This window comes from Stylophora pistillata, chromosome 1 (assembly GCF_964205215.1).
Source record: "Stylophora pistillata chromosome 1, jaStyPist1.2, whole genome shotgun sequence".
Taxonomy (NCBI): domain Eukaryota; kingdom Metazoa; phylum Cnidaria; class Anthozoa; order Scleractinia; family Pocilloporidae; genus Stylophora; species Stylophora pistillata.
Window position 1 is genome coordinate 42,064,148 of NC_142519.1, and position 27,896 is coordinate 42,092,043.

The 27,896-nt window shown below is 38.5% G+C and overlaps 2 protein-coding genes, 1 long non-coding RNA gene and 1 pseudogene across 4 annotated transcripts; 2 read left to right on the forward strand and 2 right to left on the reverse strand.

Moving 5' to 3' along the window:
* The first annotated feature begins 59 nt into the window (after positions 1-59).
* On the forward strand, positions 60-7,637 carry LOC148742606 (uncharacterized). Its single transcript, XR_016000284.1, has 4 exons — positions 60-240; positions 2,716-2,806; positions 5,141-5,237; positions 6,738-7,637. It is a non-coding gene; the product is annotated as an uncharacterized LOC148742606 (long non-coding RNA).
* Positions 7,638-8,213: 576 nt separating this feature from the next.
* On the reverse strand, positions 8,214-27,587 carry LOC148742607 (delta-1-pyrroline-5-carboxylate synthase-like; annotated as a pseudogene). Its single transcript, XR_016000295.1, has 13 exons — positions 27,274-27,587; positions 26,791-26,901; positions 24,812-24,964; positions 22,715-22,938; positions 21,830-21,989; positions 21,162-21,205; positions 20,302-20,626; positions 19,836-19,984; positions 18,750-18,942; positions 13,092-13,213; positions 12,555-12,717; positions 11,860-11,955; positions 8,214-10,462 (listed from the first exon to the last, which is right to left on the reverse strand). The product of XR_016000295.1 is annotated as a delta-1-pyrroline-5-carboxylate synthase-like (transcript).
* LOC148742608 (uncharacterized) lies at positions 13,418-15,289 on the forward strand. The gene is made up of 3 exons (XM_088757784.1): positions 13,418-13,903; positions 13,994-14,237; positions 14,639-15,289. The coding sequence occupies exons 1-3, from the start codon at positions 13,659-13,661 to the stop codon at positions 14,645-14,647; spliced, it is 498 nt and encodes a 165-aa protein (XP_088613910.1). The 5' UTR covers positions 13,418-13,658; the 3' UTR covers positions 14,648-15,289.
* LOC148742609 (uncharacterized) lies at positions 15,095-18,285 on the reverse strand. The gene is made up of 6 exons (XM_088757774.1): positions 17,518-18,285; positions 16,776-17,204; positions 16,397-16,620; positions 15,974-16,122; positions 15,545-15,736; positions 15,095-15,256 (listed from the first exon to the last, which is right to left on the reverse strand). Exons 1-6 carry the CDS (start codon positions 17,893-17,895, stop codon positions 15,162-15,164), a joined length of 1,467 nt encoding a protein of 488 aa, XP_088613900.1. The 5' UTR covers positions 17,896-18,285; the 3' UTR covers positions 15,095-15,161.
* Positions 27,588-27,896: the final 309 nt, after the last annotated feature.

A 27,896-nucleotide genomic window follows, 5' to 3' on the forward strand; every position in this document is an offset into this window, starting at 1 on the left:
GCCATGACTTCGTCTCGACTCAGTTACCTAGCAACCACATTCAAAATGGCGGACGGCTGTGGATTGAATAATGAAAGTATTGATGTCGCACTGTACGGTCAGGACGGTTGGTTTCGACAGCTGTGTTACATTTGGTAACCTTTTCTAAAAAAAGAGTATTCTCCTCTTCACTCTGTACATCGGATGTGGGAAGTAACTTCAAACCCTCCTGGATGAAAATTCGAATTTATACTTCGACAGGTGAGGTCTAATAACAAGACTTTCAACTTATTCAATGTCTATGACATGTATCTTATTAGTACCACTGCGTACTTATCCTTTAACAAATGTTGAAAGAACTGATCACCAAGCAATGGATTGGTGGACAAAACAATGACCTCCAGTCCATTTACCTAACCTTGTTGGACAACTCAAAGTACATAGACCATGCAACCTTTTGATTTTTTCGTTTTGCTTTTTGTTAGTCACAACAAACACCACGAAATTTAGGCGATTGTTTTAAATATTCTAAATTCTTCCATCGAAATATAGTGCAAAGTCATTTAACCTCCCTCAGTATCGGTCATGAAGTGAGGCGAGAAATCGATAAAATGAGCTGTTTGGTCCGTCAGTATGATGCACGTTTATTATCCAATTGTGCTTCGTAGAGTACAAATGACGCGCGAGACGAGTATACAGATATCACGCGATATTTGTACTTCAGAAATGTCCACGAAATTCGCCCGCACTGAAATAACAATTTGGCGTGTTGGATAATAATCTCTTATTAGACGTTTTGTTATGTAGAATCACTGAGCATTTTTAGTCGTTGTTTATATTTGACTTGCCCTATGGGCTAGTTAAAATACAGCACAACTCGTAAAAATACTCAGCAATATACTACACAAAAAACGTCTGACTAGTAAGATATATTTATTATCCAATTGTGTTTTGAAGAGTACAAATAACGTGCAATACGTGCAAGCACAAATATCACGCGATATTTGTACTCCAGAAATATCTGCAAAATTCTCTCACACTGAAATAGCAATAAATCTCGTCTTAGATGTTTTGTTGTGTAGTATCGCTAAGTAGTTTTTTACTCATTGTTTGTATTTTGACTTGCCCTACAGACTCGTCAAAATACAGCACAACTTGTAAAAATACTCAGCAATACTACACAACAAAACAATATATATATTGACTTACAGTGTGTACTAGAAACAAAATGTATCAAGAGCTTCATGAATTGAAATTTTCATGAATTCAATTTTTCAAATGTAAAACACATTTTGACGAGTGCTGCCACAGCTTGTATCAATTGAAAGTGTTTCTGTTCTGGTAAATTCAAGCTCCCTTAGATATATACATTGTGTTTGTAAGGCCCTTTATTTATAAGCCCTTCTCAAACCTCTTACAAAGTTGTATATGCTTGTACTATTAATTAAACCAACAGTCTTATACTGTTACACTGAGTATTATAATGGTATTGTTTTCAGCAAAGTACTTGTGCAATTTGGGGTCAAAAGTCACTATAATGTGAATAAAACTAATCTACAGTACATGTACATTAGCATCAATGTTATCCAAGAAAAAAAAAACCACAGTCACTTATAAAACAACATTGAAGAATGAAGTAGGCCATTTATTTATAAGCCCTTCTAAAACCCCTTACAAAGTTGTATATGCTCAGACTATTAATTAAAGCAGCAGTTTTATACTGTTATGCTGAGTATTAATGATATTGTTTTCAGTGCAGAGCTTGTATACAGACGTATTTGTTACATTTTGGGGTCCAAAGTTACTATAATGTGAAATAAACTGATCTGCAATACATGTACATCAGCATCAATGTTATCCAAGAAAAAAACAGTTGCCAGTAAAACAACATTAAAGAATGAATTAGGGGTCAAAATGGTGTGACATACATGCTGTACAGTTGTACATATATTTGGCTCAGACAGACAGCTCTCTTGCCTCATCTTGATTTCTTTGTCCACATTTTGAGATTGCTTTAGCATTAACACCATATCTAATAGTGTTTTGTCCCCTGTACCATTTACAAGACATGTTAGTTTTGCTGGTTGACTTTCTGATGGAAACTTTTATCACTGTTTAAGTTGTTTCTCTGACTGTTACAATTCTCATGTGTTGGTGTCATGGCAACCACATATTTATTATAGAAGTCAACACAAAATGTTTTATGTAATTTCAACCTTACTGGATTAAGCTTTCAGTAGTGATGCTGGGCATCCCTATGACAACCCTTGTTGAAAATCTTTCCTTTTTAGCTTTTGGGGGAAAATGAGTTAATTGTTCTTAGTTTTTGCTCTGAATCAGGCTTCATGGCTCAGTTCTCTGTCTTGGCACTGTAGTGTCCAGGCCACCTGAGCAAGGACCGTTTCATTCCTTAATTTTCACCTGCAGCTCAAAATGGTAGTAGACAGCTCAACTAGTATCTTGGAGGCAGGGGCTCGAATCCTTTCAAAGCCTGAATGTTTTCTGGTTTCTTTTCTGCAATTGGTTATAATAAGTATATGAATTACAGTCTACTTGTGAGGATCGTTTCTTTGCTTGAATATCATCTGCAGATCAAATTTGCTACATTGAAACTATATCTTCTGTTATAACTGAACAACAGTTAATCAGTCACATTTGCTGATAAGGATATGAAAAATTGAATTTATTTCCCTCGTGTGTTTTTGCTTTAGTTTAGTTTTGTTTTATCTTTTATAGTAGATGACACAATGAAGAGCAGATGATTTGGCTACACTTGTCTGTGATTTCTATGAAGTACAACCTTTGGAACCATTTGAATAGGGTTCAAGTAAGTTAACATCTTATAAAAGATCATTTCTTTATTAATTCCTTTTAAAATTTAGGAAATCCTTGACATCGTCCTGAGCATCAGGCCTCAAATAACTCTTTCGGAATTGTTGATGAAAGAGTATACAAAAAGTCATGTAGTCAGCTGTAGAAAAGATTTTCAGTTCTAGCTGCAGTTAAACAACAATTAAAAAACCATGACGTGTGTTTAACAACTAACTTAATGACTCACATGTATGCTTAGGCTGCAACTGAATTAATAAACAAAATTGGGTCCTTCACTAATTTCTTTCCAAGCTTACTAATGACAACATCATGCACCTGTGTTTCTCTCGGACAGTTAAGTGTTCTGTTTATTACTGTCCTCGGTCAACCTGAGCAAAAAATGATCATGATTCCTCTACAATTTGTTATTTGAGCTTACTAAATACACCTTCCAAACACTCTGAGTAAAAACATGTATGACTTCAACATACTTAAATCTCCTCCGTTTTCTAAATGTGAGAATTAAGGAATAAAAGAGGTAAGTTTCTAAAGAAACTGTGGTGCTGCGTCGGTTGGGGTAACATGGTAATTTGGTTTTATCAACTAAGTTGAAATTTTAAATTGGCCACCACCTTAAAAGAGTTAAAAAGCTGACGTTTGGAGCATTAGTTCTTCCTCAGAGTGAATGGGAGAATCGTGTGTTGTGTGTGTTTATATGCAGAAAGTGGAGCTTAAACGCTGGGTGGGAACCGGGTGACGAGAAAAAGAAGAATGAATTAGTAGAAATGAACAGCATTCAGTGACACTGCTTAGAATGATTATAGGTAGATAAAGTGTCTGCAACTGGTTTTGATGTGTCCTTGTCATTCCTTTCTACGTCGCGAAGGTGTTCTCGGAATCAAATAGTTTGATGAAAGCAGTCAGAAGACGAGAATGCTGTCTATTCCTTTTAAAGGAAGTAAAACTGAGTCGTTATAATCTGTCTTCACTTTTAAAATATATCTTTTGAACGCTATTATTGTGTCTGGAGATCTCAAGAAAATAAAAAACACAATCAAGAGGTAAGAAATGGCCATTTTCAAAATCAACTTGATAATCTTGCCGCAAACCAACAACTCGCAATAACCACATCGAGTGGTTCACAAGCAGCTGCTGCTCTGGCCATTTAAAAAAAAAGAGATCATTTAATTTGCATCAGTAAAAAAACATTTGTAGCATCTAATTGTCCAGGCAGATCATAATTGCCATTACAAAGCGTGGTCAATGTTGTTATTTCATAATAATGTACTTCTTACTGGCTGAGATAAAATTATATGGTTTTTCTTGTTTTAATTATAACAAAGCTGGAAGCCTCACTCACAGCTTCGAATTCAACATTAAAATTTTAATAATTAAGAAAAAAGATGAGCTTCAAGCTAAAGGTCTGAACTACTTTTTTGTTACATTCCAGCTTAATTTGTTCAAGTTGTTAAGCTTTAATTTAATTCTGTTCCAAATGTAAGGAAATGAATTCAATTTCTCAAATGTAAAACATATTTTGATGAGTGCTGCCACAGCTTCTATCAAAGTGTTTCTGTTCTGGTAAATTTAAGCTCCCTTAGATATATACATTGTGTTTGTAATTAAGGCCCTTTATTTATAAGCCCTCCTAAAACCCCTTACAAAGTTGTATATGCTCGTACTATTAATTAAACCAGCAGTCTTATACTGTTACACTGAGTATTAATGGTATTGTTTTCAACACAGTACTTGTGCATTTTGGGATCAAAAGTCACTATAAATAATGTGAATAAAACTAATCTACAGTACATGTACATTAGCATCAATGTTATCCAAGAAAAAAAAAAAAACCACAGTCACTTATAAAACAACATTGAAGAATGAAGTAGGGGTCAAAATGGTGTGACATATACATGCTGTACAGTTATACACAGGCTTAGACAAACACCAAGCTTGCATTTAGCTGTTACCTCAACTTAGTTTCTCTGTCCACAATTTTAGATTACTTTAGCATTAACACCATATCTAATAGTGTTTTGTCTCCTTTACTATTTACAATACATGTTAGTTTTGCTGGTTGACCTTCTGATGGAAACTCTTATCACTGTTTCTCACTGTTAAAATTCTCATGTGTTGGTGTCATGGCAACCACATAATTATTATAGAACACAAAGTTGTTTTATGTAATTTGGACCTTATCAAAATACAATTTTAAAAGTAAAATTCATGATTTCCTCCTCCAAAGACTCGAAAAGTATGACGATTATATTGATTTGTGTACTTTAATAGCACAACTATAAGACCCCAGCTTGTTCTGTTCTCTTGCCTTATCTTAAATGTATTAATGTAGTTGCAGGGCAGGAAACTTGGCCCGTCCGAACGTCCGAGACGGGTAACTTTTCCATTCGGACAAGGAAAAAGATGATTGAAGTTGTGCGATTGGACAAGTAAGGCCTAGCTTATACGTCGCGCTACAGTCGAATTTAATTCAAGGTCCCACAAGCAATTAAATTTGACGATAGCGCGACGTCTACAACGAATTAAATTCGTCTGGTAAATTAAATTGGTCCTTGACGTTTTATCCGTCTTGGTAAGACGGATAAAATAGCGATAACGCGTCTTCAGTTTTAACGTCCCACAAGCGCCGCGTCGAATGAAATGCATACATTTTCTTAATGTATTTCAATTTATTTTGGCGAGCCCGCAGCGACCCGAGGCACTGCATTTGGGAAGAGAATTAAATTCGATCGTATTGATTTCGACGCATAATACCACGCCACGGTTTACGTCGAAGGAACGACGAATTTAATGGAATTAAATTGGTCTGAATTAAATTCGACTGAAGCGACGTATAAACTAGGCCTAAGTTGTAGAGCTCTAACGTTGCCTGACTTTGGATAAGTATTAAATCATTTTTTCCCGTATTTTACAACTAAGAGCCTAGGAAATAAACTTTCTTTTCTTTTTGTGCAAGCTGTGTATTTGATTTCTTCGCTCAGCGTCGCCATTGGTTTTCACTTAACTGGGGCATTGTTGAACTGATAAAAAAGGATTTTTGAAACCCTAAATTGCTGTTGCCGATTTTTTGGGACAAGGAGTTTTGTGGTCCGCACAAGTAAAATACACACTACACTTGTCCAAAGGGACAAGTGAATTGAAAAGAAAGTTTCCTGCCCTGAGGTGTAATTTGTCTAGAATTTTGAAACTCTTCTCTGTAAATCTTTTTTATTTCATATTTTTTAATATATGTATTAAACACTGCCCGCCTCGACTACCCTTTGCTGACTGCAGGCAGTGCATATTTCTTGTAATATTGTAATATGTCATTAAACTGTCATCAAAACTGTCACCTTACTGGATCAGGCATCTGCGGCAAAGTCAAACAATAAGCATTTTTCCTTATGATTCTCTAGAGTTAGGCAAGCAACTGTGGCGAGTTTCGAAAAGTTTAGAAGAAGTCTTGAGCATTAATTTACCCTCTGTTAGATCTATGACGAGGGAATATTGCTGAAATAGTCGAAATTTTAAAATTTGCTACCATTACTCTGTCAGATGTTTGTTTTTGAGAGCATTATTTTGTGATTAAGGTCCTTAAAACCCATGGATTAAAGTGAAATGAGAAATATCCATTGTTGATGACTTTGATTTAATCCAGCTCCCTGGCAGTTTTTAAATTTGCTTTTTTTTCTCTAATTACCACATTGTTGGTCTTGGTCAGGCGGGCCAACTCGAGACGCTGAAAAAATGAGCCTTACCAGTAACCTTTTCTCCGCATCTCCTTAAAGGAAATTCTCATAGAAATTAGGCAAGACTAAGACATGCAAAGCTAAACGAAGAAAACATTATCAAAACCACCAAAGAGATGTATGCTTTTTTTAGGATGTACATAAAAGTTATGAATTCACCTGCCGACGCAAAGATAATGTCTATTTTTTTTCTCGTTTCAGACTGGCCGGATTCCTAGCAGCTTGTCCGTATTTGTTTAAAGCCATTCTAGGTCCAGTAGGAAGAATAACAGCTGATATGCTCATAAGATACAAGATTTGTAAAGTTGGTACAATAAGGAAAATTTTCTACGGGGCGGGTAATACTTACATTTGTATATCTGTAAGTAGTTAGCAATCGCTAAGGCCAGTAGCATAAACTATGATTCTGTTAAGGCTCGCATATGATCGTCTTTGTCGCAGGGATTAGTAAAATTATCATATGACCCGTCTGGCCCGCTCGCGCAATCCCATAGAAAAGTGTACCAAAAGCTGACGTGTGCAGGGCTGGACGGGTTGACGTGAGCCGGTCGGGAAAAAGCCATCCGGCTCTGGTTCTCTTGTACGCCTTTATTGCGCACAAAAAAACAAACGAACATTCTTCGCTTTTGTTGCAAAAAAAAAAAAAAAAAAAAATAGAAAATAATTAATGTTTTCGATGAATTGTGAGTTTCTTGTTCTGACTTGAGAAAAGAAATGAAAAGTTTTTTTTATTGTAGAATCGTTTTTGTGGTATTTCGCGCGCGCCAATCTATGGCGTTCCATTTAAGTCAAAACAAACTTTTCAAATTTTCAAAACTTATAGTCTGAGCGTATGTGGAGAGATGTATGCGAGCCATGCGTAAACCTCACTTGATGGGGGATGAAATTTTGACTTCAAGATTCACTTAAAGATGAATCTTCTCCGATTCTGTCCATAGGTTTATTAGCTGGAATATTTATAGTGGCAACAAGATATATTTGGCTAAGGAGAACAAGTGTTATATTCCTGGTGTTGGGTGTTGAATTTTCTGGTTTAAATGCTATTGGTTACGCTGTCGATCATTTGGACATTGCCCCACCCTTTTCATCAGCTCCTGGATTTATAACCCAGTAAGTAGACATGTATAAGAGGGACCTCAAGGAACCAACCACTCATGCTTTGTTTTGAAACTGAATCTGCACTTTTTCTGCCCTGTACATTCGACTGTTTACAGTGGTAGTCCATTCCGCAAGCTTAAAGGCTGTCATTGTTTTTCTCATTTAGATACAAGAAGATTGGAGGATAGTGTTCTGGAACACACTTGTTATGTTAACGCTGTAATTTTCTACACACGGCCTTGTTTAGGAGAACGCCAGCCATGGGCATCATCTACTACGCAGGAAGATATAGACAAAGAGGAATAAGACTCCTAGGACTCACACAGATGATACAGTGCTACAGTAGAAACTACGTGGTAAGGTCCAATGGTCACATGTTCCAGTATCACGGTGGCAAGTTAGTTCTAGTCCTTACCATTTTGTTCCGTTTAATTAGTGCGAAGCAAACAGCGAAGGAATACTTACCAACGTGTGGCTCATAGTGAGACGCAATAATTCTACTTCATCATCCGACCGAGGCTAGTAGTATGGCAGTTTGAAGGGCGTGATCAACAATTATGACTCATTATACGATCAGTATCATCTCCGATGTCGACTTTAATTAAGAAAAGATATGAACATTTGGCTTCTATGAACAATCGTGAGATAAGTTTAAACTGAAGAATAAATCTATAATTATTCTACTACTTTGCAGTATTTCTTTACATAGCGGTCCACATGTTCTGATCTGGGAGAGAATAGGGGAAAGCGTACTGACACTGCAGTGAAGAACCGTATTATCTTTAGCTGGGCTACCGGAATCTTTCGTCTCCAGGCTGCAAATGACGTGACTATGAATGTTACCTCTGGAAAAAAAAGGATAACAGGCGGACAGTGATGTCCAAGATCCGTTCATATACAGGTTCACATCATATAATTTCGCTTGAACACGATTGGTTTAAACGTGAGCGAATATGCACCAGCTAAGAAAGGAACTTATCACACGTTCATTGGGTTTTATTCTGAATGTTACATTATTCAGTCTCTGTTACGTAGAACCTGTCTCATTCATCGGTGATAAAACTGTTAATAAATAGTATTTCGCAAGAGAATATACTCTTCACGTTACAATACGCTACTGCTAGTTGAAACTCTGTTAATAATAATACTTGTCAGCAAGCCGACCAGATCTTTGTTTTGTACGTGGGGAGCGGAAGGGAGGGCGAAAGGGCAGATAGAAAATAGAAGATGCAGAGAACCCATTGATGTCGTAACGATTCTGTCTCGACGATTCGGTTCCGTTTTATTTATTAATATTCTTCATGTAATTCTCATTGTGCCTGATAACGATAACCGTGCTAAAATAGCACAGTTGTGTCCTATGCATCTTCCACATGTCAGAACTGATTGCAGAAATCCTATCTCTCCCCCCTCCCCCCGAACACACACAGAGTCTGCTTTAAGAACTATTTTCAAACTGTGCATGTTCTTGTAACAGGCATCAGGACCAGGGACTTTTCAGCTGCCCCTTTCCTCCGCGGACAATCGTGGAAAACGCACGGGATTGACTTAAGAACCGAATTACGAAGTAAACCAATATCTTGCTTTCTCGGGGTTGACAGCAACATCTCGGTAATACCAATATAACAACTATTATTATCACGAAAACTCTCGTACAGTTTTGTATCCTTAATCAAAAGTCCGGTTTTCTGCTTTGCATAGTCTTTCCTGAGAACGTGACAGTCAACTATTGGGGTCAACGTACAGTTATTATTACGGTATATTCATCAGTATCGCTTGAGCATGGAGCACAAGAACGGAAACAAGGTATCAAGATTGCGTTAAGTCGAACGCAAAGCCAACCAAACAGTTTTAAATATTCCTATTTTCTTAAAAATGGGGTTTCGCTTTTAGCTATCCACAGAGAAAAAAGTTCCTTGTCAGTGATATTTTTACAGTGTCTAGCAATAAGATATATACATCTTATTAGACGTTTTGTAGTGTATTTTCGCTGAGTATTTTTACGAGTTGTGCCGTATTTAGTAAAAATACTCAGCGATACTACACAACCAAACGTCTGACGAGTTATTTATTATCCAACCCGCCAAACTGTTACTTCAGGAGGCGGGACGGAATTGACGTGTTGTCGTGTTCCTGTTTCTATTTTCTTCAATAAATCAAAAAGTTTCCTGGTCGTCTAGCTTTTTTTTCTTCGTTCGATTCAACTAATAAACTTAAATCTATATTTGCCATCCATTTCGACTCTTCGTCGTCAGAAATATGATTCAAATTGTTCGCCATCTTTTTTCCCGTAACTTTAATCCAATTCTTCGCTTGCGCGATGCGAGAAAACCTGTCTAACGGGTTCTCTGGTGTACAAATACCGCATGATATTTGTACTCGTCTTTGGCGTTATTTGTACTCTACGGATTGTAGTTGGATAACAAAAACGGATAACTGAGATACAAGCATGAGAGCAATCGTTAAATTAATTCAACATAATAATACGTTCTTGGGCGGGACGTTTCAAAACATACGCTCATCAAAAGTATAACATTGACTCGTTTAACGAGTACTGTGCGCAAACTGAAGCACACGTTTAGCATTACGTAATTATTTCTGTATTACTTCGCTGTCGCCATTATCCGAAGTCATTTCTTCGTCAATAGAATCCTGAGGAGTGCCTTCAATCGGGAGGGTCTCGTGAAGATATTTGAGCAGGCCTCCATCAGCAAAGTCATCCACTGTGTGTCCCTGGCCAGTCATTACTCATCTAGCGGTCAGTAATCCATCCACACCCACAGGACCCCGGGCATAGATACGACCCGTGCGGATACCTACTTTAGCACCTAAATAAAATAATGGTGTTTATTTAGTATCCTGTACCTTTGAAGGACTCGATGAATTCCCATCCCCGCTACCTATAGCAAGTTCCGCGACACACTATGCTCCTACGCGGGGCAAGAAAACCCACGATAATCAACAGGTAGAAAAACGGGCAAAGTGCATCCACGACCAAAGCACTGGAGCTATACTGGGGTTTCAAGGTTCTAATGGACTCACGGGTGTAATTGGAAGGTAGGAGTCCCGATGCGCGCATAATTTCCCCTCCCTTTGTAAAACGACCTTTTCAGGTCAACAGCATTCAAATCTTCAGAATCACTTTATGAAAACTGCCTAAATCCAAAGAATCGTCATGGCATTATATGTTTTCCGTGGCTAGATACTCCACTTGTTCGTCATTCTACCTGCTTGAATGCAAACGCGTAAATACGCAGTATGAGCCATTTCACATAAGAGCGCGGAAATTCGTGACAGCGTCCCTATCCCTCTTCCCACCGTCTTTGAAAAATCCTACCTCTGCGTATTTCATTAGATTAGCCCGTTCACTCCCAAGATATCATTAGCAATTCTCCTCACAGGCAGCCATACAATTAGTATGAAACTAGTTCGGAGAATTTGGTATTGGATCAATAAATAATTCCCTAAGGAGAAATTCTGGGGCCCGTTTTCCGAAAGTCCCCTTAACTGAACAGGCCCGAAGCCATATTTTACAATCAAAATTTAGAGAATAGATTCGCAGGTTCTGGCACTCTAACCAGTACATTTTGTTCCTTTAGCTGATAGTTTTATTGTACAATTTACAAATCTTCTGAAACCCCACCTTGAATAACAACATATTCCTCCTATAGGAAACAGTAGCCGCAAAAACAGAACAGCTTTACCGGCCCGTTGATTTTACTGTACCTTCAAGAAACGGGCCCCAAGTCAATGATGGAAGTTAAAGGTTTACAAGCTTCTAAATTCCAAATGATTACATAAAAAGAATACGAAAGGTGCCACGCTACACGAAGAACACTGGGAATGGAGGATGTCATCATCATCACGGTGTCAAAATAAGAAATCCAATCCCATAACTGCCGTAGTTGCGCGCCTGCAACCTGTTTCCCGGACCTCTGATATCTATGAGCAAAAGTATCCCTTTTTACCAATTAAGGATCGTCACAAGTTACATTTTTTTTGCTTCAAGTCTCCCGAAAATTCAACAAGATTTTTATTACCCTTCGGGATAATCTTTTAACCCTTCACACTCCGTAACTAGAACCCTTGTTACTGGAACCGAAGCAAATTTCTCCTCCCATCGGGTCACTAATCAATTTTGCGCTCCACGAACTGAATCTTTTATTTTACCTAATTAACGGCAATTGTGTTCCTGTAATAGCTAAGCACACTGTTTCATACTTACCCAGGCCAAAGGGATACCCATCGGAAAATCTAGTGCTTGTGTTATGGAAGACACACGCACTATCCACAGCTTTTAGAGAGTGATCAGCAGTCCCCTCTAAAAATAAAATATTTTGATAAGGGGCTTTTAGTAATCGGTACAACGCAAACCATAAATGCATCTTGCGCGGCTTACAAATTTGTGAACTGAGCAATATGTAGTATAACATAGAAACTTGGAAAACATAACTAAGCTGTCTATATTTTTCTGCGTTGCGCAGCTTACGAAGGTTCTCTTTAAGGTTTTTACAAACAAACTAACAAACAAACATACAAAACATCACAGATGGCCTACAAAAATGACCTCTAAAAACGGACCTTAGAATCATTGAAAAAAATGCCCCATACTGGAAACAAACGGACTTTGAATTGTTATAATGAAAACTTTAGCAAACGCTTAGTCAACATATGCGGCAAATTAAAATGGCGCGTGGCGTTAACATTGAAAGACTAAAGTTTCTTACATGTAGCTAGCGGTGGATATTCACCTCGCTGCATAGCCACCCTCACTCAGTGAATAGCTCTTAAATATCACGAGAATTACCAGAAACACTGATATAATCTTCATCACACTGTCATAGCTCCGCGAAATCATTGCGATCAAAACAGAGCTGAGAAGAACCCTGATTACGAAGAGATTAAGTAAGATATTCTTACCATTATCAGCGTGAGAGCTTCCAAATTGATGGATGCGATCAATGGCTTCCTCTGTAGTCCTGACTACTTCCACTGCACACTCTAACTCGCTGTATTCTTTCTTCGTAGTCTTGGCCAGAGCCGGTAAAGTCTTGACCAACTTGAGTCCGGCGTGAACTATCACCTCAAAAGAAAATCAATTAAACAAACAAATAAAATTAATACGAGAAATAAGAACAAAATTAGCAAACGGAGTCAGTTGGTAAGTTGGTGGTCTTAATAAGGACGCACATTTTGTCCAGCATGAGTAATGAGCGAACTTACGTAGGTTAGCGACGAACAAAAAAAGCGTACTGATTGAAAAAAAAATAATAAAAAAATGATAATAATAATAATAAAACAGCTTCGCGCTTCAATTTCACTCAAAACTGTGTTTTCATAGTTTTGTCAAATTTCGTGATTTTGACGCTTAAACGCATAGAGCGATGAAAAAAAAAAACAAAAACAAAAAAAAAATAAATTCAATTGCGCAGAATAACACAAAAATTCATAACTTACTCCTTTTTCCCTGAGAGCTTTCAGCATGTGTCCCAGAAATGGTGACCTGATAAGATCCCTGTGGACTAAAAGAGTCTCCATAGCATTGCAAGCTGCAGGGTAGTCACATTTGGAATCCACTGCTACAAAGGAATAATAGAGTATACTGCAACCAAAATACAGACGATCGATGCCAAAAAATCAAGTTTAACAGATGTACCGTACGAGCATGATCACCCACAACGAAATGTTTGTCTCGGCAATCATTAAGCCAAAACGGAAAGCCATTGAAGAACGGTTTGGTTTAAAGTGTATGACACGAAATTTTTTTTTTCGTTGATAGCTAGTTCCATGTGTATAATAAACGGTTTGAGAGTTTAAAATGAATGAAACAATTTTTTTCGTCGATTTTTAGCGCCCGAAACACGCTAAATTTATGTGTAAAATTGTTCCCGGAGACTGGGCCGAGAATTGGGACTCGTGACGTCAGGTTGTTTGATCCTATGATTGGCAAGGTCAACAACTTTCAGTGTTTTCCTTGTAACACGCTGTGATTACTCGCTCAATTCTATCGTTTCACGCTTCGAAATGTCCAGCGATTCCGAGAGTATTGAGTCGTCTGACTCCATAGAAAGTATGGATTGTGGAATACGCGACAGTTCTGAAGAGGAATGGGGAGTTATCACTGGTGTGATAGCTCCATATCAAGATGAGCCGCTCGCGGACGAGAACGACGAAGAAACTGGCGTTTCGAGCGAACAAACCGATGTTGATGGACTTACCCCGTCAACTCTGGAGGCTAGATACGAGAGAACTGTAGACGTAGACTCCTGGTTAGTAAAACTGGTCCTTTAAAATTCCTTGTATATATGCTTATAGCAAATCTTTGTTAGACAACAATTCATTTTTGCTGTCTTCTTCAGGTGTCGCTGCAAGCAATGTAATACCGGGACGTTAGTTGGTTCCCTGGAGTTTCGATGTTGCAGAGAGGTAACAAATTCATCTGCAAAGATGGTTTTTGATGGTTCCATTGAACGGATAAAATGCATCACACAACACGAGGACTACGATGCGATTAGGAACCGCGCATTTCTTCTCCAAGTGGCTCCCTTGTTGAGAAACCAGGATGGTGGGACTTACCGTCGCCGAGGTGGAGTCAGAAAACGAGTCAGTACATTTTTAGTAAAAACATAAATAAAAACATACAATGTGTAAACTAGCATAATCACTTTTCTGGGCATAAAACATTAAGCTTCAGATAAATCAGGGTAAATTAAGGCACCTCAAGCTATAAAAGTTGACCAAGTTAAGTTAGATTTTGCATTTACTTGGACTTTTATCTGATGCACTGACCTAAGATAAAACAGGAACTAATAAGATTGCTTGCAAAGTAGCTTGTAGGAAAATGTAAGCTTGAGAAATGCCCTGCAGTTCATTATCAATTCCTAAACATAAATATTTTTTATTTGAATGTGTGTGTCATGGGGAGGTGAAAGGCAGGGTCCTGTAGTAATGTAGAGCATTCTTACACACCTTCCTATATAATTTTCATTGTGCTTTTACTCTAGGTTCATTAGAGCTGTTGCATACCGATGGACCACAAGGTGGCTTTGTGGCTACATGGGCTGGGATAACAGAAGACCACTACCAGCCTGTGTTTACCATAATATCAGAACTAAATACCAGTCACAAAAATTAATACCAGAGGTTTTGCTGCTGCTCATGACAGAGACTAGCATAGTACACGTAATCAAACCTATGACATGATTGTTCTACACTGATTGTCTCGGTAAACAACAATTTTCAAATTGATTTTCATGGGTGGTTGTTTCTTGTTCTATTGTTTGGTAATGTATGGACTGTGAACCAGAAACAGCTTAGGTTCTACATGCACACTAGTTTGACTAAATTTAAAATTTCAACTTGTTGTAGGTACAGTGCAAATATTGTAAGTCGATGAGTACAGTGCAATGCAGGCATGGAAAATTTAAAGTAAGAAGGAAAATTGTACCACGCAGAAAACCTTCCTGTGACAAAAGTTTGGTCACTTTATTTTTTGCAACGGCTTTTGTGACTTCGCAATGGTTTTTGTCATATTGAGCAATTGTAAGGTCGTCTTGAAGTGGGTTGACTGCTGCTTGAGGTATTGTCACTGATAGACATCTGTAGTTTCGCCTGCTCTGCTTCTGTAAAATAAATAAATTTATTTAATTATGTTAGTGCATTTTTAGTTTGTTTGTTTAGCATCCTTTTACTATGGAAAAAACATGTAGAAGATATCCTCCGTGGAGACAATCACATTGTGCATTACCATGATGGCAAACTTGTTCCCAAGGTCTATCTTTTCCCCAGTTCTAGTGGGTGGGAAGAAGATAGACCCTGAGGACAAGGTTGCATGACAGTTGGTACGTAGAACATTATGTCATATTTGAACATTGCGCTTCATGAGCTTTGAAGAGTCAAAGCAAACTAACCTGGTGGAAATAGTGACGTTTTCTTCGTTGCCTTTCTTGCCTGGTAAAACTTTACAGCATCCTCTTTATTTACTCTGTCTGGGAACTGCTGGTTGAGGGGTTCTGGTACCCTTGCTGCATACTTCCCATCTACTTTCTTCATTTCTGCCTTTGGCAAGGTGAAGAGAAGATTCTTCAGTGTGTCAACATACCCTGAAAAGATCACAGCCCAATTCATATAAAATGTCGACGTCATTTGAAAAACGTGCAACAGTGTTTTATCAGATATAAGGAAACAAGGTGAAGCAGAGTCCTTTACACAAGATGCTGGTCAATAGTACTTATCATGGTAAAAAGAGTGATCTGACTCTTAACAAAAGAGCATAACATTTCCTACACTTAGTTCAGTGTAGCCACTGTACTTTTAAAATCATAATGGTCAATAATTACCATAGCTAGGTGGAGATGCCACCTCTCTAACAACCTCTTCTCCCAGTTTAAATTTTGGATAAGTCACCCGAATGTATTCTTTTCCATCGCTTGATGTTTGGGTTTCTCTTCTGAGGTTTTCATTAAAATGCAAGCTTGCCAGTATGTGCCTAGAAAATTTTACTTTAGATGAGCGAACACATGAAAATCTGAAAATGAGATTGTGTATGATAATGGTTGGAACACAAGGGAAAGAACCCAGTAGCTACTTATATGTTTTGAGAGTGAGAGAAGATTGGATATGAGAGTGAATTGATGAACATGAGGAGTTATGGATGGGAAAAAGGGCTATTTTCCCTTTGTCCATTCCCATAACTCCCTAAGTGCCTCAATCCACTTTTGCAAGTGGTATAATTCCAATGAAAGCTACAATAGTAGTCTCACCTGATATCTTTTTCCATGCTTTCTTCTGAGAGATTCTCTTCCTCTTCATCATCCTCAGTACCTTCAGCTTCTGTGGAACCTCCTGCCTGTGACCTCCAGTCCCCATCCTCATTCTCTGTTGCCATATCTGTATCAGTCCCAGTGCTTGACCAGATAAATAAATCTTTGGACCCACTTTCCTCCTGCACATCAATTTCTCCTTCAGATGCTGTTTCAATTACATTCTATAATAACAAACAAACAAGATGGAATAAATTATCCAGTACTAGTGAGAGTGAGTAGCACTAGGAACACTTGAATCAAGTTCAATATGGATACTATTCTTTCGCCATTATACAAAGCTACAAGAAAGCATAAATAGGTTTTGTTTAGCACTCACACTTTTGAGCTCTCTTATCTCCTTTTTCTGTTCCTTTACTATTCTCCTTAGACGTATAGTTTGCTTCTTCTGATTTTTTAATTTGGATTTATATACACAATCTACACAAGAGCTGCCTTGCAATGGTGTTACGTTGGGGGATGGTGTTGTATTGACTGGCGTAGCACAGGTATTGTTGGTGGAGGTCAAGGCAACTGGAGAAGTGAAAGGAGTGATAACAGAAACAGTAGCAGTTGAGGTATTGGTGCTGCCAGAACTTTCATCAGTTGGGCTCATGCACACATCTGTTGCGATGTTGAACGGATTCTCTTCATTTGTATCATCATCATGATCATCTACAAGGTTACTCATTGATTCTTCCCTGGCCTCATCAACCTTCTTTTTCTTCGCCTCTGACTCATGAAAGTCTGCAAAGGCATCACGCCTTAGCTGCAGCAAAAACATAAAATATCCTGGTTGATAAAATATATCGAGCACAAGACACCCTTGCTTTTGCTAAGATTATGTGTAGGATTCGAAACGATCACAAAGCTTGTATAAATCAATACTCAAAACTCCAGTGAACATGTTGATGATTCACTAAGGTATAGGTTTTAGCAGTTCAGTTTGCTTTCAGCACGGCAAAACCGCAATTAGACACGGACATTTTACACATAAATGCTTCCAAAAGAATAGGTTATTTACATCAGAAAAACTTACACATGTTAATGTTTATGATCGGAGATCACGAGAAAACGCTTACCTGTCGCCTTTTGCGATCTGTCAGAACTTCAGGACCTTCTGGTAGAACTGCATGTCTTGTTGGAACAGAGCCCTTGATAAGAACTTTGTTCCGTTTTATCTGCGTCATACCGTCCAGCGAAAATGCCAAGCTGCCCTCGTAACAACTTTGCTCAAAGTGAGCCGAACACAACGAGGCATGTTTGGCAACAGGTTCGCCGAAATCAACTCGGTGCCGCTGCACGAATTTCACCCATTGGGCTCTCACTGTTGGATTTACAGGAAACTGGTGCATCGAAATACCTGGTGTGTAGCTGGTACTCGTACAGCTTCTATTGTTGGGCGCCCCAGCCACACAATAACGTCCACCTTTCCGTACTGGCCTATTCTTTTCCGCCATAGACCACTTTCATAAATGGCTGCCGGATTAATATTCTTTTGTTTAAACTTAAATTTTCCCGAGTGGCCTCGCTTGAGATAATGTATTCTTGTGAATTTTGTACTGGAGAACGAGGCCACCCTGTCAAATTTATATGTAAACAAAAGAATTGTAATGCGGCAGCCATTTATGAAAGTGGTCTACTGAGTCAAACAACCTGACGTCACAGGTAAAGTTCACGTGACCTTTTGGCCGCGCGTTCGAGGGGACAAATTTCAAGCCAACTTAGCGCGTAGTTTAAACGAAAACTATGTATTTATAATTATTTTCAACGATTTTTAACTCTCGAACCGTTTGTTATATATATCGAACTAGCAGAAAACAAAAAAAAAAATTTCATGTCATATACACTTTAAGGATATTACCCATGAGATCTCGGTATATATTCGTTGATGACCAACATTTTCAGCTTTGCTGGGCCGAATACGTTCTGCGCGTTTAAACATCTAGTTGAATAGCGGGAGTTATCAAATGGTTTTTGGGAAAAAAAGCCAAAATTTTCGTATTTCACGATCCTTGAAGTAAAGTAAATCCATGTGGTAAAGTTGATCCCTACACAAGCACCACAAGTAGTATCAAGAAAGTTATCGCTGAAGATTGCAGAATGCGGATTCTTGTCGCGTTAATCGCACCCGAATCAAGGATAATTGGTTAGAAGAATGCTGCAAGTTTTTTGGACCAATCACCGAGCGAAGTTAAGCACAACGAATGCAATCGTGGGTTATTACTACTTCCAATTAAAAAACGAGCAGAATCGGCAATGAAACGCTTTTTCACCAAGCATGAGGTACAATAATGAGTTGTATAATGCTCACCAATCTTTGTGGCCATTTCAAGATCTGCGTCTTTGTCGACATACACGTGGCAAATACCCTAAGCATGCCAAGAACAGGAATTTCTTTGCTCTGTCTGAATGCACTCAATCATCTCACTGGAGCCTCGAGGGATGATTACATCCACGTATTTATCCAACTGATTAAGATGATTTACCTCTTCTCGAGTACTGACCTAAAGGTAAGAATAACATTTACACAGTCAGTATATAAAGACTACAGGACTGACACGGGTGTGATCGGCTCACAGAGTTCGATCACAGATCTGTGGCACGGCTTCTACGAGAAATGATCGCCGGTGAGAAGGGAGAGGAGGTTTAGGAAGGGTAGACGCCAAACCTTCCCAATTCAACGCTCTTCGTACCATCGCGCTTCATTTATTAGAGTAATTTCCACTTGAGTGTGAAAAGAAATTCGGAATTGTATTCATCTTGGTTTAATTTACTGCGCCTTGTCATTGGTCCAGAAAACTCGTACCACTTCCTCGACCAATCGGATCCAAAACTACAACCAGAGGCGAGATGGTCGCTCAACCGCTTGCTTTTTTTTATTTGAGCCATCATTGGCTCCTTGTGATTACTTGAGTTTTGTTTTACGATACCCAATCGAAAAGCGGTCTGAGAGAACTTCTGGAACAGGGTACCCACTTTGCTTATTCATGTTTTGGAAAGCAAAAGAATTGCGAAGTTCATCCCTGAGTAATTACTGAGAGCATCAAAGACATACTGAAATCTAATTAGTCCACATTCAGCGTGCGAAGTGAATTGCAAGGCAGTAAAACTCTGAATCAAAGTCAATGGCTGCGAGGAGGTCAGTCAATGGTAGTCAATAGAAAGTTTAAATTGAGAGCAGAAAATTGATGTATGAAAAGTTTATAAGGGCCCGTTTAATGTTTTAATCCTTCAGAAAAAGTTACTGCTGCCGGTTTACTATCACGAAATTATTTGACTCTCTCTACAAATGACAGTAAAAATTGTAAACATTTACTGACGTCTGTTGAGGCGAAAAAACAACAAGGATGTTGGATTAGTGTCAGCTAATCAGCCTAAGCACCGTCACAAAACTTACCAAACTGACAGCTTGGGGGAGGGGGAGGGGGGAACGTACATGGACAAAGCCTCTGCAACAAGACTGTGAAGACATCTGTTGCTGTGATAAGCTTCTTTACCACCATTCAGAAGCAAACCGTTGCCTGTGCTGATGGCTAAACAGGCCACCTTGGAGAAAAAAATTCCAGCTTATGAAGAGACAAATACATGAACAAACAAAACCAGAGGCAAAAAATCCCTTTCGTTTTCCATGGGTAAGGCTCAAAATCCCTGGTTTTATAAAAGCAGGATTTTTATGTTTTCAGATTACTTTAGATCAAGAAGAAGTCAACAGGAACACACAAAAAAAGAAAAAACAAAACAAAACAAAACGAACGAACGGACAAATACTTTTCATATCCAAACACTAGGTAAGTCAACTTCTAAATCTTACAATACTTTGTAAGGAATAGGATGAGAAACATTTAAACCTACTACAGCTGTACCTGCACTAAAGCAGCTGGGCAAGATCCAAAAATCACAAGAAGCCCTCCAATTGGAATAGTTTCTTGTTTCAGCTTTCAACCATAAGCGATTTTGGTTCGTTTTAGCACACGACCCAAGATGTTGTGCGAGGAATTCGCAATCTGTCTCAGTCCCTGAGAAAGGTTTTCAAGTTTGGGCGGACGGTGTCAAAAGTAATCTGTCCATCATAAGGGCACTTAAGTGTCTCTCAAACCGAGCATAGTCCAGATCTTTGAAGTTTGCATCTAGAATTTGATCCTTGCGTTCGATAAGAAGGTCGGCTAATTTGTAAATGATTCTGACCCGCTAGACAAAACACGTAAAAGAAAAACAAAGGCGCATCATTTAAACTACAGTACTGCGCGTGACGTTTGAATGTTGAAATGATACATGAGGCGCGAGAAGACTCAGCTTCAAGTCGTGCTCTAAACCTAGGCCGAGGCAATAAGAGAGAGAAGATGTTGGCAAAAGCCGAACACTACCCCTCAACCAAAGGGAATTCTGGGTTCTTTTGGTCAAACATCTCGTCGACAACCATTCCGTGCATTTTTTTTTGCCTATAAGTCTGGATAATTTGAAATGGTCCAAAGAAGCCTGCTGAACAGACATTATTTGTTTGGCGTTTATCAGTGGAACGGAGGTAAGCGCGAGACAAGCGCGGAGTGCCAGTCGCGTGTGAGGGGAGAAACGTGTTACTTCACGCTCGCCTCGCGTTTGCCTCCGTTCGTCTGAACAGCACAAAAGGATTCCGCCTGCTTTGCAGGCTAGACCTGAACATGGAATTAAATTAATAGCATACAACTGTTCCGCCTTAAGCATTTTCAATAGTCTACAGCCGTACCTGGTCAGCGGTCAGTGCTTGCAGAGCTCTTACCCCTTTGCGAGCTATGAAAAAAGCGATTTAATAAAAGAAACCTAAAAACACATTTACGCAGAAAAAAAGGAAAGCAGAATTACAGCAAGCAATTCTATAAAACTAGTATATCCCGAGAAGAAGGTGCAAATTTACAGTCACAGGATCAACCTGGACCACTTGGAATATCATCACGCGCGAGTTACCACAAATTTTCAGGAGGGAGGGGGGAATGGGGGAAGTTACTGAAAGGCTTAACCAGACACTGTAATCACTAAAAACACTCGGTATCTAGTTCAGGATGCACACTGAATGAAAACGCTGATATGGCATTTTTACAAAAACTGCCCCCAATCTGGCATCTAAAATCAATAATTTCACAGAACCCTATGTGGACATCCCAATCTCCTCTTTAATTGTTTGATTTCAGGATCCTGTCCCTCCAGCGTTTCTTAATATTTAAGTTAAGGTCGAGATCAACTCTGTATCAGATAGCCATTAGAGTTTGAGAATTCTAAACATAAAAGTATCGCAATCAAGTCTCGATCTAATATAAAGCGCTCTCCGATTGGCCTGCTGCCTTAAGTTTCCAACCAATCACTATAACGTAAACTACAACATGACGATGACATGGACTAAGGTACAATCTGACGTACCTGCCGCAGCCTGATTCTCTACAGATGGCCCTGGTTCTTCGACCATAATGAAGAATGCTCCAACTTTTCGGCTATTCAGGACTTGACGAATGACATAATCACTTCCTGTACCATTGGCTATAACTACACTCGTAGCGCTCTTTGGTACCCAGGCTGCAGCCTGAACAGCCATAAAGAAGGTAAAAATAAAATGGTTAAGTTACGAGAGTTGAAATAATTCATCGTTATTTTGTAAACCTTTTTCTCTGAGAGCAAATCGAAGACACGTCCTGCGAAACTGTTTCGATCTCTCTTTCCCAAAGATTCAAACGTAAACTTGCCTTTGTAAAGGAATCATAACACGATTTTTGACTCGTACTAAATTTAGCATTAAGCCCCGTTCACACCGTGCTGTGACTTTCTGTCATCGTTCTGCCTTGCGTCCATACTAATCCGAAAAAATTCTCCACTGAAAACAGAGATTTTCAAACTACAGATAATTTTAAAAACGGCACTATAGGCCATACGGTAACTAAAATGTACTCAGAGAATAATTGAAAAGAGGTAGCTGTGTACGGATAGTCCAAAATTGAAAGGATTTGGCTGCATGTAAATTTCAGTACCTGTCTGCCTGCCTTGAAGTTTTCCTCAAGATTTAGTATCTTTCTCGTTTGTACTTTTTTGTGATTTTATTGAATCAAAAAGATTGGTCTTTCACCATGTTTTTGAATGACAACTTGTTCCTTGCAAATGGGAATTTCAATGCTGCGTTCCAATAAAATTTACCTGACCTCCCCTTAAAGAGTATCCGGTGCTCTAACAATCCTCGCTCATGGACGGTCAATTTTCTAAAGTTCCCCCTTCATACTCTTTGCAAACTTGTTTCAAACTACTGGAAGTACACACTTTCACTTTAGACTCCATGCCTCCCCTGCCAACACGTGACTTTTCTCCAAATTCAATGTTACTGACGTCCGCTGGCCTGAATGTGTCTAGAAGGCGAGACTCAGGCAAGTCGGGAGGGCCGCTGTAAATGCCCTGTATATCTGATAATATCAACAGCAAAAATCTGCCTTCATTTCCACTGATAGCAAGGAAGATAAACTATCATTGTCCTTTACACTTATCACCTGATGAAAACAACGAGAATCGAATCTTTTTTTAAGAGCAGTGGAATAACAGTCACGTTATTATCAAATCCACTTTTACGTTGAAGCTTAACAGTAACATCAGGAAGTCACAGAGGAAAGTTAAGTAAAACCCCAAAGCAATTCCGTATTACTTTCAGCACACAATAATTGAAAATTGCTCCAAAAATTTTATCTACAGCTAAGATTCATACACGCTTAGAACACCTGCAGACTTGTATCTGTCATGTTGAGGATTCAGTGATTGTTCTCAATTTTGTCAGTGTTCTGATGATCAGATGACCTTCTGCTAAGATTGTCAAAATGTCAGTCGGCCTGACTGCCTACAACTGTGCTTCTCAAGTCTACCCTCACCTTAACAATCAGAATACACAATCTAATATTTCCCCTACAATCAGCATTCAAATTAGTTGACATATCATGTTTGTGAAGAGTAACAGTCCTGTTTCCATCGCACTATAAACAATTAACAGATCCCCCCTCCCCCCATTCAATGTCAGCCAAATGTTCATGAAATCACGATACAATATGACCTCTCACGGGAAAACATTCCAAACAGTTAGCCGTTCACCAGCTGTTCATTGGCCGTTCGACTGGATTGGCATGCCGTTTGAACGCCTCAAGCTATCTGTTCTTGAATATTCATCATCCTTTCAAACCGTTCGAGCTATCCATTTAAGAAACTTCATCATCCGTTCGAACGCCTCTAGCTATCCGCTCTTGAATATTTATAATCCGTTCGAATGCCTCCAGCTATCCGTTCTTGAATATTCATCATCCGTTCAAACGGTAAATTGAGCTATCCGTTCAAGAAAATTCATCAGCCGTTTACTTGGCACTTTGGCAACCATGGTAGAAACATTTTCAGTGTGATCGCAATCCATATCTTCTCTCGTTGAATTCTCCATTTAGTGATTGTGTGAAATGGCGGTAATTGACACAAGTTGTTAGCAGTTACCATTTAGGCAACACATTTTTGATGGAGTGACAGGGAAGCTGGGATTATGGCAATTTAAACCCGAACTGAAGTTATCGTATGCTTTTTGCGTGCAAGTTCCTTGGTTGTACCTTATCTTAATCGGTCGAATTCGATAATAAAAATATTAATTATAATCCATTTGAATGCGCCGAAAGCGAAGTCGAGTTATTCAAACAATTGAGTTTCAACTCGTTTCAAGTCATCTTTTCACAGATTGTGTCAAATACCTCGCGTTACTTAACACCTTGTCACCCAACGTGTGACGCTTTCATGAAATAATCCTTCGCTTTGGCTCAAGACGAGAGTTTGGGATGCCTGTGTCGGCATTCGTTTTGACAAAACCATCTGTTCAAACAATTTCTACAAGCGATCACTTATTTGACTGCTTAGCCGTTTATCCATTCGATCTCATCTGTGAGGCTCATCTCAGTGTTCGAAAAATTAGCCGTTCATCTGTTGGATAATTTTCATTAGCCGTTAATCCATTCAACCTAATCCGTTCGAAAATTTTAATTAGCCGTTCATCTGTTCATCCGTTTGAAAATTTTAATTAGCCGTTCATCCGTTCACAGTATCCGTTTCGAACAGCTTTCCTAGCTGTTCATCGGCCGTTCGCTTGCCATTCCGTTCACTGTTCGAATGGCTACTGTTAGGAAGGTTTTTGCGTGAGAGGTCACATATTGTATTTTTATTTGGGGGGGGGGAGGAGGGGGCAAAATGGTGAACTTACTGTAGCGAGGGCAAAAGAGATAAAATTGAAACAAACAGAAAATAAAATTGAAGCAATTAGGGGTTGAAAAGATCAATGTGTCAACAGTTTTGTTGCCAATTGTAGATTCAAACCATAAACTGTAAAATAGATTTGATTGTACTCACCCCAGCCAAATCTAGATCCATGCCTGGAGGGGATGCTACCACATCATTCTCATTTATAATGGGAATACAGTTCATAGAGATTAACTTCTCCACTGTTGATCTCAAGTTATCCAATGAGTATTTATCAGAAACACCCTGTTTTGTTATCAGCACCTGAAAAGCACAATCAATTTTTCTTAATAATTCTAGTTATGATAAATATTCAGTGTATTTCATAACGATAACAATAACGTTACTTACCGTGGACAAAACACCTAGCTGTCAAGCTCATTTACAGGTTTTAGACACAAAATAATCAGATAATTTACAATAATATCACTTATTACCCCCCCCCCCCTCAAAACAGGCACTAAAAAAAAAATTAAAAACTACAAAACAAAAAAGTCAAATAGCAGGAAAATTGAAACTGAAAAAAATTATAAACTTTACACCTAAAAAATTAAAAAATAAAAAATAAAATAAAAAAACTATAAAGCTAAAGAATTTAAAAACAAAAAAAACTACAAACTACAGTGTATGCTTGGACACTACACTCATGCTTGAAAATGTGTGATAACAGTACACTGACTCTGAGAAAGAAAAGTGGGATACGGGTGAGTATGTAGAATTGAATGTACTACAAATGAACAATTTGTGGCCAAAAGTTGCAGAGGAAACAAAGACTTGAAACCCTGGCTTGAGTTGTGTTCACAGCAAAGGTGAGAAATAACACAAGCCGTGTGCGCACCAATCACAACTTTGAATGTGTCTTCAGATGTGTTTAACCCTCACTATTAAAACAGATGGAAATATAAGATATACTCTGATGATCACCTGTTTCTGCACATTCCGAAGCGTTCCCATGTTTATGATTATATTTATGTTCTATGATTTTGGCACATCTGTCAACATGAGACTTTTTACATCACAATAAAAACTTTTATGATTATATATGGAATCCAAGAGGCATTTGAGGTTAGAAAGCAAATCTAGGAGGGACAATTTGCAATTAACATAATTGACCGCTACCTTGTGAAAAAATGTCTATTAATGTTAAGATTTACTAAAACTTCATTTGAATAATAAATTTCATGATAAACGTATATATACATGTATGACTATGTATATCTCTTGGTACATTTTGTATAGCATACCTTTTAGTGAACCAAAGTCTTAAGCCTCTAAAATTACTCCTTGTCTTAAAACCTTTACATTCAAGATATTGAGGATTTCTTGAAATTATTTGATTGCCATTCATGGGGCATGAAATTGATTCTGGTGACTTTCTGAGGAAACTAATAATTAAGTCATGAAAGTAGACTTAAAAGAAATTCATGGGTCACGAAAGTAGGCTTTTAAAGAAATTGATGGGTCATGGAACTCATTCTGGTGACTTTCAGGGGAAATTCATGCCTCATGAAAGTAGACTTAAAAGAAATTCATGGGTCATGGAATTCATTTAGGTGACTTTCAGGGGAAATTAATGGGTCATGAAAGTATAGGCTTTTAAAGAAATTAATGGGTCATGGAATTCATTTAGGTGACTTTCAGGGGAAATGAATGGGTCTTGAAAGTAGACTTTAAAGAAATTCATGGGTCATGAAGTAAGCTTTTATAGAAATTAATGGGTCATGAAATTCATTCTGGTGACTTTCAAGGGAAATTCATGGGTCAAGAAAGCAGGCTTAAAAGAAATTCATGGGTCATGAAAAAAATTCCCCCCATTACTGGAAAATTCTGGGCTTAAAATGACCCCATGAATTTTCATTTTGCAGTATTCCTGGGCCATGAAATGATCTTAATAGGTTTTTCACTAGAAATTCATGGAATTGTCATAAAACTACTAACAGCTCATAGTGATATCTGTGACTAGAGATTCCTCATTATTTCTTCTGTGATGTTTTCCACATGATCACCCCGTAAAAACCTCTTAATACACTTAGTAAGTAAGTTTGAGTTTTGAACCTCACTAATCTCTTGCAATAGTCTTTAAAACATACCTGTCCACATGTCAGGCCATACTGCTGAAACACAACTTCATAGAGCGATAACAATCCTCCCTGTCCTACAGCAGCACATGCTCTTGGTTCAATGTAAGGCCCTGCAATTGACTGCAAGAACACAGTATTGCTAATATTGAGTACAGGTCTAGTAGGTACTTGTAAGTAATAATGAGGCTCATGATGAAAAAAAAAAAAAAAAAAAAAAAACACTATTCTTAGGGATCGAAATTGCGACCAATACAGTCGCTTTTGTGACTTAATTTTTAGGTTTGTGACTAAAAAATTATTCCCGAGGAGTCGCAAAATAATTTGCGAGTAGAATAAAAAAGCCAGCAGTCGCTACTTTGCCCCTATTTTTGCCGAAATAAATAAAGAAATGAAATATATATTGTCGTGTGCCTTGATTATCCTAGACATTTGAAGATATAGGGTAAAATTGTGCCTAATTTATCCGAAATGTTGTCCACGCAACGCCATTACCTCAATCGGCCGCCATTGCAGCGATCTCCTATTCATACCTCGAGGCATTAATTTTGGGTCAAAATGTGAAGCCAGAACCACGCAGAATAACCTAGGACTACGCATGTGTAATAATGTGTCACATCACATACAGTGCCCAGTGCCCCAAACTAATGCACGGATTCAAACATGGCAGAGCAGGGTCTCTGTTTTGACAATGCTGGAAGTAGTACTTTTCCGTTGTTGTTTAAGTGCAACTCAGAATCGTACATCTTAATCTCTAAATGCGCGATACATCACCTGTGAATTTTTTTTGTGTTAGGACCGTAACGATGACAGTGGAGACAATGCAGAATCCGGCGCCACCAAAAAAACAAAAACGAGTAAGATGCCCATAATTATTTCAGTCGGCTTTTATCACTCTTGTAGCTGATCACTTGAACGTGCGAAATTACGTAAAATACATCGATTGCAACTGACTAGAGATTGTAATGTAACAACAAAATCCACTTTTGCGAATTGGGGTTGGATAAAGGACCATGAAAGCTTTTAGAAAAAGTGAATTAGAATTTACTAAATTTTCCTCCTATTTACCCACTCCTTAAAGTGGGCCCCTAAAAGAAATGGAAGTCTTTCAGTTGTAC